General features: G+C 40.0%; 1 protein-coding gene across 1 annotated transcript in view; it reads left to right on the top strand.

The window, feature by feature from the left end:
* BRIP1 (BRCA1 interacting DNA helicase 1) overlaps positions 1–17,483 on the top strand; it is a 670,966-nt gene that overhangs the window by 506,845 nt on the left and 146,638 nt on the right. The window contains exon 15 of the mRNA XM_073615255.1: positions 15,848–16,007. Coding sequence (XP_073471356.1) covers positions 15,848–16,007 — 160 coding nt within the window. The remainder of the gene's footprint in view (positions 1–15,847; positions 16,008–17,483) is intronic.

Below are 17,483 nucleotides of genomic sequence, written 5' to 3'. Positions count from 1 at the left end.
CCACTGAAAGTCAAAGACGTCATATGATGTCCTTGGGCAGGAAGTGGTTATTCTGAATCATATGTGATGGATCAGAACACAATAGCCTAAGTTGGTGAAGTAAAATGAGTAAAATATATACATAAATCTATTTTTCAGAAATAAAAAACTGATAATTGTCATGTGCGTATGTGAAATAACTTCTTCAGAAGGCCCTATGTCCAGCAAAATATTGCTCTTTTAGGGTCCACCCCAAGGTGACCTTTGATCGCTGGATTATTTAGTTACTTTAGTAAGTAAAGGGAACTGATGTAAAATAGTGGGAAAAAAAAACAATTTGCCCTTCTTAGTGGACTTGCTCCCATGATGAACGGACCTCTTAACCACGGAGGTAATCAATGCAAAATATATATATATATATATATATATATATATATATATATATATATATATATATATATATATATACACACACACACACATAGAGTATATATTGCTTGTTCCTAGTGTGCTAAAGACTGTCTAAATTATGCACAGCACTGCTGAAATGATTTTCCTGGGACAGGTGAACAAAAAGACAAACACATGAACCACACCTCCAGCAACGATTAATTTGTTGAGGAAATAACTTGTATGGAATCCTAAAACGATGGGTCGCTATTTTGTAGGTGGTTTCCTGGTATCTGCTACATAGTGAGGACTTGTGTGCAAAAAAGTGTATGGACTCGTAAGTCCCTCTCCCATTTATCAAGAAAGGGAGGGTCAGTCTGTTCATGTAGTTCTAAGGAGGATTTGTAGGAGGTGGACAGTGATCCCCTAATTCCCAGATATATCTCCTCAAAAGGATTTAGCTTCCTAAGCAAAAGTGTGGGATTAGGCAGCGAATGCATAAAATTAGATAGCTGAAGAGCTCTCCAGTTGTTTAAAGAAGGATTGGGTGAACTAGAAAGCAGGGTATGTTCTGATAGCCAACCCTGTGGACGTAAAAAGTGGAAGGCACTCATGAGGAAAGTCCCGTCAGTAAGCCCTGGGGTGAATCTAGGATGGCCTACGATCGGTGTCTTAGTAAAGGGGAAACTCCCTGAGGAAGTCAACTGAAAAAAATCTATCCATTTCAGCAAGGGTAGGCCCAATTAGCGGATGGGCAGCAAGATGGGAGACGTATTGTTCTCCAGCCCAAGGTAGACCTGCAAGTGATGCTGTTTCCGCCTCTTGTTCAATCGTGACCCACAACTTTTGGGTCTTGTGCCTGCACAAGTCTACCACCCTAGTGATGTGGACCACTCTATAATATAAAGCCAGATCAGAGAAGCCTAAACCATCTTTAAGTTTGGGCCTGAGCAACATATTCCTACCAATACGGGGGTGTTTGCTGTGCCAGATAAACACGGAACACACAGAATGGACGAAAGCCCCAGGTAGCCTAATCGGTAAGGACTTTAGCAAGTACGGTAACCTAGACATTGCATTCATTTTCAGTACGGCCGAACCAGGATATGGGGAGAGAATCCCATTTCTTTAAGTCAGCCAGGAAAGGTTGGAAGTTAAGGGAGAAAATAATGTTTAGTTTCACAGGGATGGGAGACATTTAACGCTTTTGGAGATTAACCTTAAATTTGGAGTGCAAACCATATTGTTTCAAATCTAGTAGCCGGGAAGGTAGAGAAATAAGAGGTTCTGTGACAAAAAAAAGGAGGTAGCCTATGCCACCACCTTGTGGTGATAGGTGACAGTTTGAATTCCCCTAAAGGGAAGGATTATGTCTGACGTATTGAAGGAAAGGTTGCAAGGTCAGGATAAAAAAATGTTACCATTTCTGATGTGCTTCCTGTTTTTCTTTCCTTGTTGCCGCTGCTATCTGCAGGTGAAATAGTACACTGCGATTACCTGCGGTTATGTGCAGATAGCTGCAATAAATCGGCCCTGGACGCAGTCAAATTTTTTTTTCTAACCGCACCAAACCCCATGTAACTAAACCGTTGTTAAATGCAGTGTGTGAATGGGGCCTTAGGAAAGCATTGTGTGAGTTTAGCTGCGCTAGATAAATTGTTCTATCTGCAGCTAAAAGCTGAATTCTATCCACCTGAGTGAAATTGGTCTAAAGGAGGCTGAATGCAAATGCACGCCACACTTTTCAGATATTTTTTGTAAACGGTTTTGAAAACCATTTATCGGGCGGCACAGTGGTCTAGTGGGTAGCACTCTCACCTAGCAGTAAGAAGGGTCGCTGGTTCGAATCCCAACCACGACACTACCTGCCTGGAGTTTGCATGTTCTCCCTGTGCCTGCGTGGGTTTCCTCCGGGTACTCCGGTTTCCTCCCACACTCCAAAGACATGCTGGTAGGTTAATTGGATGCTGTCTAAATTGTCCCTAGTATATGTATGAATGTGAGTTAGGGACCTTAGATTGTAAGCTCCTTGAGGGTAGGGACCGATGTGAATGTACAATGAATATGTAAAGCGCTGCGTAAATTGACGGTGCTATATAAGTACCTGAAATAAATAAATAAAATAAAAATAAATCATTGGTCTTTCACATAAAATCCCAATAAAATCCATTTATGTTTTTGGTTGTAACATTACAAAATGTGGAAAATATCAAGGGGTATGAATACTTTTTCAAGGCACTGTAGTCATGTCTTTCAAACTATGCAGTCAAAAAGAACAGCAGCAGGCATATGAAGCCATGCCTCTGCACAGTTTTCTGCCTCCTCCTATCAGCATGTTCCTTGTGAATCCTGCTCATACCTATCCCTGTCTGGGTGCTACTGTATAGGGGATTGGAAGAGGCTGACACCAAAGCACATTTGTGTACTTACTCTAGTTGAACTTTAAAACTAAATCTTATGATTTATTAATGAATTCAGAGCAGTCATTTAACAGGCATTTTTGTCTTCTTTTTAGGCTTGAGCATTTTTTGGTTTTTATTACTTTTAGCCAATGGAAAGCTAGATAATAGACAAGCAAGCACACATTTTTCAGGTACTCCTATTGAAGTATGTTCAGGTCAAAATGTGACACTGCTCCAAAAGAAGTTCACTTTTTCAAGTGACAAGGCTCAAACGACAGTATGCGTTGTGAATGGGCACCATTGATTATAATTAAAATTCTAGTGTGGAGAGCAGAAGTGCTTCTGGTGAAACTTTAAATCAAATAATGCTTGACATTTTTCAGGACCCTTATGCCTGGTAATCCTAACAGACTCCTCCTACAACTGAATTGCCCTACTATAGCTTAACTATAGCCTCTTGTACTTACCTTAGAGCAGCAGGAGAGCTGGTCCTGGAGCTGCTGCGTAAACCAACTGGACAGCTATCTAGTTGTCCTCTCAGCCAGCAGAGTTGTTTGGTACTGCACATGCACAGTCTTCTCTTTGTAAACCTTAATAGAAAAGACATCCACAAGCAATGGCATGGCATTTCTGGGATTTTTCGTTACATGGCAACTATAGAGCTTAGGTTACAATCCTTCTGGGTCCATGAAATGTAATTGATTTAATGAACATGAAAAGTTGCAATTACTTAGTGTTCTTAGTCCCTCCATATTCTTCTAGGGAATGTCTATTCAAAATGTGCTTCAAATTGAGTCTTTCTTCTCTTATAGAACATCAAATTTTGATGTGACTGCCAAACTCCTATTTTCATAAGCTGTGACCTAAGGAGATGGGTTATGAAAGGGAGGAGATCTCATATCTGGCACTATAAAATGTTGATTATTACATTTTGATACCTTCAAGAACATTATTTGCAGCATGTGGGGGAAATGGAAAAAAATCCATTAATGTTCACTTCCATGTGGAGCTGTTTGTTGTTAAGAAAGCACAAAATATAACTCCTGCATTTATTTTAACACATGTTCTGAATTGTACTTTGATTACTTTTAATGAGTTTTGCTTCAACATTTTTTCCCACCACTTAGGCAGCAGTTGCATGAGAAGAGATTTATCACACAGTCGAAATGAAGTATTTTGTTCTTTGGACTGTGGGAGTATGCAAGCAATAAACCGTGGCAGCTCATGCTGTCAACCAATGTTCCTGCAGAAACCTGTAACAAACCAGTAAGCAGCTTCATATAATATTAAATCATCTGCTCTAAACATTAACAAAAACAACTGGGCTCCTTTTTATAATGCAGTGCAAAGAGCAATAGTGGACTGAAATCTATGGCAAACAATCAGAAGCTTGCTTTGAGCAACTTACAGGCTACAGATTAATGACAGCTGATTTCTAATTGGTTTCTATGCTTTACTACACATTTAAAAGAAAACCATTTACACAAGCTGTTTTATAAATTATTCTAATTACAATATATCTGTCCACTTTAGTTTACAACCGTGTAATTAAAAAATGCAAACATTCTAAAGCCCCTGCAAAACAACTGCACAAAATCGAATGCGTGTGTATATTTATATGTGGGCGAGAGAGATGTGTTTAAAAAAAAAAAGAAAAATGCAAAGGCAGTTAGGGGTAATGCAGCACTACCATCCACTGAACATGACCCATTCAAGTGGATGCACACAGTTCTGTCACAGTGGTGTGGGCTTTTAGGGGTTAAAACGGGGGGAGAAGGCAACTTACAGCCTCTTCACCAGCCTTCAAATGCCTTCTGAAAAGGGCTCTGCAGAGGGCTAACGCAAGTGTAAACATGCTCTAATATTCCTGTCAGTGTTCATCATGCCTGCATTTTCCCTCATTATCTACCCTGATCAGTCACATGCATGTAGACAGAAAGTGGCTGCAGAGAGGCTGTAGGAGTTGATTATCACTGAATTACATAAATGGGAACAAAAAAATTGATAAAAAAGTACTCTTTAGCCGTACAGTGTGGAGCACACATATATTATATAATTCAACTGGTAGAGCCTGTCTTGTATAGGGACTAGAGTCATCTAGAATCAGAGAATTTTTACTCCTACTACTCCTGAAACATTTTGCTCAGAAATATCCTCTTGAGGAAAGTTTACTATGTAAGTGGGCAGTTCCTGTGGTAGATCCAGCCATTTCTTCTATTATTAAGGCCCTCAAGCCTCATGGAGCATAATCCCTTCCAGATTTGCAGGATCCTTTGGCATAAATGCTGCTCGGCTGACCTCCCATGCAAGAAGTGTCTTGAGTAGTTTCCTAATGGAACAACCCCTCTTTTCAGAGTAAGGGGTATTGCTGTTATCCTTCTGGTCCCAGATAATCTCAGATAATTGGATTCAGAATGTCATTTCCAGGGGTCACAAACTGGAGTTTCACTCTCTGCCTCCTCCCCACTGCAAGCTTGTCTCCTTCTTTGTCAGAGTTTCTGAATCTTCTTGCTGCTGTAAACTCTTGTCTCAGTGGGTCATTACTCTTGCACCAAGAGGAGAACATCTTCAAGGTTTTAACTTGAATGTGAGTCACAATGCCCAGTCCAAACTGAGGGGTCCAGCCCATTTTGGATCTGAAGACTCTCAACCCTCAAAAGTTTTTTGTATGGAAAACTGCTAGGTGAGTCTCTGCCTCTCTCCTTTTGGGGGATTTTCTGGCCTCAATTGACATCTGGGATACACATTTCCATCTTTCCCCACTGCAAAACGCTACCTGCATGCTGGGCATAAGTCCCTGAATGCATACTTCACTAAATACCGCTTAGTACAGCTTTTTAGTCTCATCAAGCTGAAGTGTATTTCAGCCTGCCATAGACTTTGAAAGACTGCCTTCATTAGGGCTGAATGTTACACCCGTGCCTCCTGAGCATATATTAATGCTGGGATTGGATGTATACAGACTGAATGCATAGTGCGCAAGAAGCCTTATAATGAGACAGGCTAAAAGAAACCAAAGAGCACTACACTTAATTATTGAAAAACAGAGTTTGGCCTTTTTAAAACAAGTATTTCCTTAATTTGCAGTATACAAAAATTAGGAAGACCTAACCCCCTTTTCCCTTTTTTTTTTTTGATCTGTGATGGAAGTGAAACAAGCATTTAAGAAGGCTCTACTGTGTTTTTTTTCTATATTTTTTTTTTTCGAAGCACTGGGGTTTATTTACTAAGCCAATAGAGCACGTTCACTTTCCTTGTGAGCTTTCCAAAGGTGGAAATAAATGAAAATAAAAAACACGATTTGTTTGCATTTGGTTGAGATTACCATAACTTCATCTTACACACTAAGCTAAGTGAATTTTTGCTTTGCAGTGAAATTTTCCCTTGGCTTAGTAAATGAGGTGACGTTTTGTTGACTTTGATCATATAATCATGTGCAAGTAAAAATGTAGATTCTGTAAATTTTGACTGCATGTGATTGCAATGTGATTTTTCTTGTCACTTTGTTTGACTTTATTTACTAAGATAAGTGAATATTTACTAAGCATGCTTCTCTGAGACACACAATCGTGTCCCCTTTTTTATTAACAAGTCACACACTGCAAATGTGTTTCTGTTTCACTTTTTGGTGGCCTAATGCCCCGTACACACGATCGGAAATACTGCCAGCAAAACTCCGATGAGAGGTTTTGGGCGGAAAATGCGACCGTGTGTATGCTCCATCGGACTTTTGCTGGTGGAATTCCAGCCAGCAAAAGATTGAGAGCAGGTTCTCCATTTTTCGGTCGGGAAAAGTTCCTATCCGAAAATGCGTTCTTCTGTATGCAATTCGGATGCACAAAAAATCACTCATGCTCGGAAACAATTCAACGCATGCTCAGAAGCATTGAACTTCATTTTCTCAGCTCGTCGTAGTGTCGTACGTCACTGCGTTCTTGACGGTCCAAAGTTCAGAGAACTTTTGTGTGACCGTGTGTATGCAAGCAAAAAATAATAAATAATCAAAAAATGTAAAAATAATAAATAAAAAATAGGTCTGTGCTGGATGCTGGAGTGAACAGCCACAAGTTCAATAGGGTCTTTTTCCTCTTTTTGGCCCCAGTGGGTCCCCTGGCCTCCCCTCCTGGTCTGGTATATGTGTGAGGGAGCTGGGTCAGCTTTTCAGGCTAGGCACCCCTCTTTTTGAGGCACGCCACTTGTGTTGGACCTCCGGCTCAAGCAAACTGGGAACATCTTTTTGCATTCATATGTTTTTAATCTGCATGGTCTGAAAGGGTTGTCATCTCAATATATATATTTCTGAGTTCCAGTCTGCCTGTGGTACTACATTTCCCGTGACTCCATCCGGCTGCCATCCGTGTACACCTGTCTGATGACATTGCTCCAGAGTCCACCCAACTATATTCAAGCCTGTTTGACACGCAGAGCATACGCTCTAGCCTGTTCAAACGATCTGGTAAGCCTCCCCTACACTCGGTGGTGGTTCTCTTCACAACTGTATACATCCACTGTTTGCAAGATTTCCTCGCACTCAGACTGGGAATATATTTACATTTATTATTATTCAATATATTATCTTTATTTTATGTATTCATGTTTTCATCCCAGTGTCATTTAGATTTACCTATATATTGCACTGTGCACATCATCCTTTAGCGCTACACTTTGTTATATTTTCGTGTGTATGCAAGGCAAGCTTGAGCGTAATCCCGTCGGAAAAGCCATCATACTTTTTTCCGACCAAAATTTCGATCGTGTGTACGTGGCATTAGGTTAGCATTAGGATCATCATTCCCCATACCATCCTCCAGCTACAATGTTTTTTACTTTGGAATTAAAACATAGCCTATTCTTGACATACTCTACCAGTGGCTGTAAAAAATGAAGCCTTGGTAGGTGATTTACATTCAGTGTAATTTGTTAGTAAACAGTAGAGTTAATTTCTATCACAGTTCTTCGGTAAACATTGTGCTTTTTTTTTTTTAAACTTATAAGAGAAAATATTTTTATTCCTTTTTCTATACTTGAAAAAATATACAAACGTATTTTTTTTTTCAGCATCCTTTGGCGTGCAAAATGTTTCATTTTTCATTACTTTTGTCACAGTCAAATGCTCCATTATTTAACATGGTTATTGAAAAATTGATGGTATGTTTGTACCAGGGAGACATCCTGTAGGCTACAGTGTTGATTTATGGCACTGGGAAGACAGTTCAGTGCTGCTTTCTTCTATGGTGGGAGGCACTTTGTCACTGTCCCAGTAGAGAAATCATAGCAGTGAAGTACTCTGGTTTGTGAGCTGAGTGATGCAAACTCTGACTTCAAAATATGACAATAAATTATTTACTTTTTACCGTGTTCTTGTGCATGCAGCAAGCTTAATGCTGATCATAATACTTTGGCTTTCTCCACACTTGGGGTTTGCTTTTAATGTCTTTTTTTCCTAGTTTAAACATGCATAGTAAAACTAGCAACCAGCAATTTTGGTCACAGCAACAGTACATTTTAACGTTTTCAGAATAAGGTACTAATGTTGTAAGCCCGATTCCTATGCATGTTGTATTAAAAAAAAAAAAAGTCACATTTGCAATGTATTACTTTAGCTAAATGTATCAAATAATTGTAAATAGCAAGTTTTGATGGACCCTTTCTTTACCCCTTCCGTATTTCTTTCCTTTTCTCCTTCCTGCTTTCCTTCCTTTTCCCCTTCCTGCTTTCTTAATAAATTAAATGTAAACCCTAGACTCTAAAAGCAGGCATTGTCTGTGTATAGTGCTTGCTTTCTGCTGAACTTAAGGTAGATTTAATTTAAAAAAGGTTTATTCATAGCACAGATTCCCTAGGGAGCTGCTGGATAGATGTTGGGTCCTTCCTCAGTGGTGGTTGTAATTGGAACAAACAACTCACTGACACACCAGTAGTGTAAAGTGGGCTTTATATGAGAAACAATTAAATTCTAGTAGAGAAATAATTCTGAAGACAGAGTGGCAATAACAAGGAAAACTCCTTAACAATTACAACAAACTGTTATAGCCAGACATAAGGGACAACGCTATGGCCTATCTGTAACACTGAAGTCCTAAATATAATACCGGCCATTGGGGAGTCTAACACACAATCTGCCAAAGTTGGAGACTGTGAACGTGTGGTCACTCTTGTTGGCAAGAGTATTTACAGTGTAATCCAAAGGGAATGCCTCACAATTCTGGGGTAACTCTCCATATGGCAATAAAAATCTTATAGTGGTTATAAAGGCAAAAATGTTTTACTTTAAAGCATTCCCTAAATTAAGGTAAACAATGTCCCTATGGCATTTCTTCCCCCGGCTCCCCTAAATGCTTACCTGAATCTACTCTATCCAGCACTGTCTCCGCCAGCACCCCTGGTCTCCTCTCATCCTCCATTCACTGGACACTGGTCATTGGCTCCTGCTGCTGTCAGTCAGATGCTGGGAGGAGGGACAGGATTGAGCTGCATTGTGTTTGTCTTTGGACGCATACAGCCCAGCTTGAGAGTGAACCCGCACAAGTGCCTCAATTGCACACAGCTTGCAATTGGGGCACTTAGAGAAGAGAAAGAATGTACAGTGGCGGTATGGGACCGCTCTGTGCAATACTATTGCACAGAGCAGGTAAGTATAAACCTTTTTATTTTACCCCCAAAAAAATTTGACTTTAATACCACTTTAGAAAACCAGCAGCAAGGTCATTATCTATATAGGATATGTGTAAGGGTGTGGGCAGAGGTTCCCAACAAGTCAGTATTAAGTGACCCCAGGCAGTATTCTTAAAGTTTTGAACAATAAGAAAAACAAATAGATAATTTGCAATTATCTATTTGTTTTTCTTATTGTTCAAAACTTTGAGTCCCATAAACATAAAACTTTTTTTTGTAAGCATACTGCCTGGGGTCACTTAATACCGACTTTTTGGGAACCTCTTCCCACACCCTTACACATATCTTACATTTTTCGGTTTGTTGACCACACATCTATTTGTGGAATGACAGATGCAGTATAAGTCCTTCTGCGATTCCCCTACACCAGGGTAAGTCACATAACTTTCTTTTCCCATTATCAATACAGGTAGCCCAAGAGGCCTCTCACACTTATGCAGGTCAAAGTCTGCCCCACGGAAGTCAGGCAAGAAATCACACTACACACAGGCTACCCCTCAAGCCAACAAAAGCTCAATCTGTAGGCTTCTGTCTGTCCAGAGCTCTCAGTTCTTAGCCTGGGTGGGCCTCCTGAGTTCTCTCCTCAACACAGCACTGCAAATTGAAGCTCCTTTGGTCTGATATCTGACCCACAGTAGATCAGTACTGTAAAGCAGCTTAATCCCCACCTGTTGGAGTCAGTGCTCTCTGGCCCTATAGCCTCTGTGATTTTGGGCTTTGCCGCACAACTCACCAGCAGACTTTGTGGTACTCTCTGCCCTCCACAGCTCTGTTCACAGCACACTGCTGTCCCCATTCAGTCCCCCTCTTTCTGGGCCCCTGGCACATCCCCCCCCCCCCAGTGCGGTCTCTCTTCTCCTCTGCCCTGTGTGTCTGGGCTAAAGTCTGGCTGCAGAATGTGGCCAATTAACATCCTCTCTTAGTTTTTAAGAAAATGGTCACAGCTGCTCCTGTATTGAGGGCACTTTGTTTTCCTCTAGCAGCTGTCCATCCAAATGTCTGGGGAATTTAGGCAGGCCATGGCAGTGATGTTAAACCTGGTAAAACAAATACAAAATGTTCCCTGAGAGATTTATGCCATACTCTATTAGTATGCACAGCAATTTAGTACATTTTGGCAGACTTACCTGCCAAGTGATCCCCGTCAGCACTCATGGTTACATAGTTAGTCTGGTTGAAAAAAGACACAAGTCCATCTAGTTCAACAGCCACTTCCATCTTCTCCCAGTCTTCTTTTTGGGTTTAGATTCTTTGCCTGCATGATTGGCTGGACCAAGGGCCATGATAACGTTACTCCCATGTGAGAGGCCCTCTCACTCTACAGTTTTGCAAAGAATCCTTGGAAATACCCTTGACAGAGCAGTTTAGTTTTACCCAACTTTCACACTCCCTTCATAGGATCTGGAAGGCTAGTTGTGATTTCCCCCCCCCCCCATTACAGCTTATGAACCTTTGTGCACCCAGGACAGAGCTTTTTACAAGCTGCTCTTACACTCCTCGGTCAAGCATACCTATATGTTATCCTGGGAAAAGGATATTAATCGGGAATGGGATTTGGATGTTTGGCATAAATGTTTAAAAGTTTTTTTCTGCTCTTTCAGGGCTATTATGATTGTTGTACTGATGGAAGCAAATATAAAAGTGTTTACACATTGGTACCTAGTTCCTACATGACTAGCTAAAATTTATTCTTCTTTATCTCCTTTTTATACCATATTTGGTGGGAATGTCTCAAAATTTGCAGCTATTGGAGTGGAATTTTTGCTTTGCTGCATAAGGTCACCGGTGTAGTGGTTCATCAATCCCCTTATATTGCATTACTAAACTGGCCTATAGGCAGGATTTCTAAGAGTTCTCGTCTGATGCATTTTATTGTACTGGCGGCTAAATTAACAATTGCCTGTTCTTGAAAACAACCTATTTGCGCAGGTAAAGCAAAAAGACATTGTGGTATGTGACCCAAGAGTGCATGGTCAGCACCTTAAGTGACACAATCTCAAATTAAGCCACTTGGGAACCTTGGGCACAGTACATGAATATCTCATTGACTAATTTTATGATGCTTTCTTCCTTCTCTTGTTTTAGCTTTTCTCTCTTCTTTATTTTCATTTTTTCCTCTATTCTTTTACCTGTATCCAGTTTCGATTTTAGCATACTTGAATAGACTTGAGGTGACTGCCACTTTCTTGTATGCTTTATTAAGTCCCCCCTTGTTTTGGGATTGGAATGATGTGCAACTTCCCTTGGGTTGACTCTTAAAACCTGTTTATTTTATTACACTGATCTCTCCTTTTGTATTTCTGTATTGTTAAACTGCTTTTCTCTTTATGAAGAGTTTTAATAATGATTTCACTGTTTTTGTCAATTAGGATAATTTTTGTGACTCTTTTGTACACTATATTTAATGATTTGGAATAACTGTATCTCTTGTCTTTTATGCTAAAAAAAACTTTGTGAAAGAAAATTGTTGATGTTGCGCTCACCCTAATATACAATACGCATGTGCAAAGAGATATGTGTGTTTGTATGTATGTGTGTATATATATATATATATATATATATAGATATATATATATATATATATATATACCCAGTGGATATAAAAATTCTACTCACCCCTGTTAAAATGTCAGGTTTTAGTGATGTAAAAAAAATGAGACAAAGATAAATTATTTCAGAACTTTTTCCACCTTTAATGTGATCTATAAACTGTACAACTCAATTGAAAAAACTGAAATCTTTAAGGGGGGTAAGTAAAACTAAAAAAAATAAAATAATGTGGTTGCATAAGTGTGCACACCCTCTTATAACTGTGGATGTAGCTGTGTTCAGAATTACGCAATCACATTCAAACTCATGTTAAATAGGAGTCACTACTAAGGGGGTTGGCATGGTATAGGTAAATATGCTATTTAGGTTTAAACACTAATTAAGGACTAAATAGATGTGCATTGCCTGGGTAGTACCTGAGACATTGGATTATAACTACTGGTTGTCTTATGAGCTATACCCTTGAGATATATGGTAAATGTCAGGTTCGAGGATGGGGGTGAACCGAGTTACTGGTTGTTGGGGGGAGGAAGTGGGTGGTTACGGGGGAGGGAAGGGCACTCAGATAGATACTAATGTTAGATAGTAGGATTAACAGTGACCGGATGGTCATCGTGTGATCTGGCAGTGTGCTAGGATCACTCTTTTGTTAATTTGTGTTTTTGTTTGTTAAAATAAGAAAAACTTCAATAAAAAAGAATTTATAAAAACAAATAAAATAGGAGTCACTACACACCTGCCATCATTTAAAGTGCCTCGGATTAACCGAAAATTATACAAAGTTCAGCTGTTCTAGTAGGTCTTTGCTGACATTTTCTTTGTCGCATCCTACAGCAAAAGCCATGGTCCGCAGAGATCTTCCAAAGCATCAGAGGGATCTCATTGGTAAAAGGAATCAGTCAGGAGAAGGATACAAAAATATTTTCAAGGCATATATAGATATACCATGAAACACAGTGAAGACAGTCATCATCAAGTGGAGAAAATATGGCACAACAGTGGCATTACCAATAACTGGATGTCCCTCCAAAATTGATGAGAAGAAAACTACTCAGGGAGGCTGCCAAGAGGCCTAAAGCAACATTAACCACTTAAGGACCGAGCCTCTTTCTGAGATTTGTTGTTTACAAGTTAAAAATAGTTTTTTTTTTGCTAGAAAATTACTTAGAACCCCAAACATTATACAAGAACATTTAAGAAAAAATTTGTCACTTTTATTCCTATTAAAAGGAATGTAAACATCCCTTAATAATAATATATAATAGTAATAGGAAAAAAAATCATGACAGGGCCTTTTCTTTTAAATATGAGATCTGGAGTCAAAAAAGACTTCAGATCTCATATTTACACTAAAATGCAATAAAAAAATCAATAATTTTGTCATTTGAAAAAAAAAAAGGCCCTTTAAGAGCTATGGACAGAAGTGACGTTTTGACGTCGCTTCCGCCCTGCAGTGGCATGGAGACGGGTGGGGGCCATCTTTCCCTCACTCGTCTCCATACCCAGGAAGGAGAAGGATCCAATCGCCTCCACCGCTACCGACAGCTCCGGTAAGTGCCGGAGGGCACCGGAGAGCAGCGGGAGGGGGGGCCTCTCCCGCCGCCGATATAAGTGATCTTGCGGCAAATCCGCTGCAGAGACCACTATTATCGGAAAACCGGACCGCCCGCTGAAGAAGAGGATACCGCTAGCTGCTTGCTGCTGCCATAACAAAGATATACCTCTTCAAAGAGAGGACGTATATCGGCGTGCAGTGGTCCGGAAGTGGTTAACCAGTTGCCGCCCGCCCACTGTCAAATGACAGCGGGACGGTGCGGCTCTCATTCTGCTGCCACATTTGGTACCTTTTGGAGGGGGGAGCGGGTACCTGTTTTTGACAGGTACCTGTCCCCACTTACGGGTGACCTCACTGCGGCGAGGTCCCTCGGAAGTTCGGACCCTCCTTCTCCCACCGCCAGGTCATTCACAAAGCACAGCGCGCTTCGCGCATGCGTAGTAGGGGACCGGTTGTGCAGCCACAAGACTTCACTGCCGTTTCCCTTACAACGAATGGTGGCGGCAGCACCGACAGATGATTTGAAAATCATCTGGGGTGCTGACATCGTGGGATCCCTGGACAGGTAAGTGTCCTTATATTAAAAGTTAGCAGCTATATATAATAATTTTTATATAACAAAGAAAGAAAACTTATACAAAAGCTTGAAATAAAGAATGTTTTTTTAAAAAAGTATTGGTTTTCTTTTTACCTCTAAGCCCAGAACAAATTATGGCACTCATCATAACTGATCAGACTTTGTTGTAACAGCAGTCATCTATTTACAACTAAATGCAGATTGTATTTGTGTGTTGTTTTTTTAACTTTATTTACATCACAGAAACTTCATGACCCTTCAACCCTCTCTCTTAGCAGCACTGAAGCACTTAGATTTTAAAGCAATGCTTAACCAAGAAGAAAATATAAGCATCAAGCACATGAGAAAACGTGCATGGCAAAAGGCTTTTAGATCAATGAATTTCCTCTGAGACTCACTGACTTTTTGCACTAACAGCAGCGTTGATACTGTGATTTTATTAGGAATGTAATAGATTTTTTAGCTTTTATTCTCCCCAAGTATCAACTGAGGCAGGTTGAAATATTATTTAGTGTTCAGTTTGGTGAAATGCCCAGTAGATTCTGCATGGTATAAAAGCTAAATGGAAGGTTCTGGTTAAATAATTTTATCTGTAAATCATTTAGCCATCCTTTCCTTACAAAGCTGAATGGCTTTTTTTTTTTCACAGCTCACTTACATCGTGATATTACATATCAATATGTTTACTGCCCAATTGGAGTGCTAATTTTGTAGTCTCTTTGCAAGCATAACAGTTCTGAAATGATTATAGTTGTAACAGCTCTGCTGGCAGCTAAGTGAGCGTGCAGTAAATGTCATTTCCAGATACCTTTCATGACTCTCTGCATTGTGTAACATACCTAATAAACATCACTGTGTAGACCTTTTATACTAAACAGTGAGTTCATGTGCTTTAGATAATTAATTTGACTTCTATTATGAAGATATATTTGATAAAATATCTACCTTATTTAAACCTAAATGCAGTAACCTATAGAAGCCAGTCAAAATTAGCAATTTGTTGCTTGGCACTAGTAAATTTAAATAGTTGTTTGTGTTACTGCACTTTAGATTTGTGTTTTGTTTTGTACCAAATAAACTTTTTTTTTTTTTTTTACATATTTTAAAGCCATTTAAGGGGGCTTATACTTTATGCATATATACACTTTTTGAGAGCATTTTTGAAAGTTTCTATACCAAGAAATATTAGATGGCAAATCTTAATTCTGCAAACAAGACTGGATTTAAAGTTGGTAACTTAAGTGAACTTAGAGCAAACCTGTCCTTTTCCCATGCAGGGAACTGCAGCAGGTTTACTTTAACACCCCCTTTCCCAGCAGCTCACGCTCACCTTTCCTTATATCCCAAGCCCTGTACCAACTTGTTAAATAAATGAAATTGTAGAAAGTGTTATTTCTCAATTTAATAGGTTATTTTGGAAAAACGTAATGTAGAGGGTTTAAAGAATTTCTGTGCCATTCAGGAAACACCATCTGTTGGCTGATACAAAGAATTGCCATAGCTCAGAAACTCCCATCAACACCATTGCTGGTAAACCATTTTTGCTCTTGACCTTATTTTTCCTGTTATCTGTGTAGGGCAAAAAGGACAAATTCTCAACTAAAGCTTTCTGTATAGCATAAACACAATAAAGCTAGCTTTACTGTTAATGAGACTGCCCAGTAGACTAGTATATAATTATAAACACCACTGACAATTTCTTAAACTAAATCTTTTCAGATGCTGGAAAAATTGAAAGACAGATGGATGCATACAGGCTTATGGGAGAACTTGGAAAAAATCAAGACAGTCATTAAAGAACCACAAGGAGGAGATAAGGCGGACTTTGATAAATTGCTGCAGATCTATTATGATGCTATACGTTTTAGAGGTGAAAAAGGTACGTTTGACAAATCTGTGTGCAGTAAGTGCCAATGTTAATAGATTGTAAGTAATATAAATAGGTGCAATTGCAGACATTTGTTTCAGCCAGTAGTGTTGTAGACAAAATATATTTTTGTCTCTTCATATAGATTTGGCAGTTTTATAATATGTATGTGCAAATTTATCTATTTTTCATCAGATTTATTTTACTTTTGACTGGCACTTCAAACAAGATATGACTGCTTATTGCTTTCACGATTCACTAGCAGTTCCTGGATCTGTTGCCATTAATTATACCTTGGTGGGATTGCCTGTAATGTTTTCTTTCAGCTCTAGATCCTGTGTTTGGCATTCACCTTGGAATGTGATGCAACAAGTGTTGCTGCAAGGTGTTATACAGGTCCAGAGTCCTTGTCCATTGCAGCAACACTCAGACCCTTAACCCTTTCACTGCCAGACGTACAGAAGTGCCTGCAGGTGGCCAGGTCAGTACGGTGTAGGAACCTCATTTCTCCCTCTCCTATAAGCTTATGGTCACTTCAATTACCATAAGCTTATATCAGAATTGTTCAGCAGACTCTGCTGGACAATTCTATAACTCTGATCGGCGAATTACAACCCGCTAATATGAGTTATTAACCCCTATTGTGACCACCCCCCCCCCACGCCGCCGCCTCCCTGTCCCCTACCTCTCCACCCCCACCGTACCCTTCCATTTAAAACTGCCCCGCCAGTCAGATCACCCCCCCCAAATGCCCCCAATCCATGGCCGTTCAGAGTGCCATCCCGCCTTCCCTTCCCTCCTCCTGCATCTTCTCCCTGCGCTGATCTCCGTGATCTGTCAGGCTGGGGATCGCTGCGGGGGGGACGGTGCAGCTGGGGGTGAAGTTGGGGCTTTAGTAAACGTGTTTACTAAGATAAAATGAAAGACAATCAGCGCAAACCAAATGTAAAGGTAAAATATGCAGGCTGAACACTAGGAGGATAACACCAACCTCAGTGACATACAATAGATAAAATAAGTGCAGCGCAAAGAAATGATCACAGAGTAATAAATAATCTAATTAATCCTGTAGGGATAACAAAGTCCTTAAGTATAGGAGAAATGGTAAAAAAGCAGGTAGCTCTCTTCTGGGGAAACTCATAACAGACTTTAATCCAAGCGGTAAATGTGGAAAGAGATTGTGCTTACCAGATCCAATTGACGAAGTCTTTCTGACGTAACGCCGCGTACGAGGGCGGTATTGTCTGACCACCGTCACCCGCAGCCTTCTCTTGCTGACAGCTGTTCTGTCACGAACAGTCTGTCCCATCACTGAACACTGCCACAAGTATTTGTATTCATTGGCGCTCTGTTAGCGTCCTCTCTCTTTTTAAGTGACCTAATAAATGTGGATCATTGGTTACCTTACGGATCGCTCTTAGATTTTTTCTTTATGTCATTCACTCTCCCTGGGGATCTCTACCTCTCCGCCCGGCATCTCCACACGGA

Source organism: Aquarana catesbeiana, linkage group LG02 (genome assembly GCF_042186555.1).
Source record: "Aquarana catesbeiana isolate 2022-GZ linkage group LG02, ASM4218655v1, whole genome shotgun sequence".
Lineage (NCBI taxonomy): Eukaryota > Metazoa > Chordata > Amphibia > Anura > Ranidae > Aquarana > Aquarana catesbeiana.
This window is presented reverse-complemented; position numbering and strand designations above follow the sequence as displayed.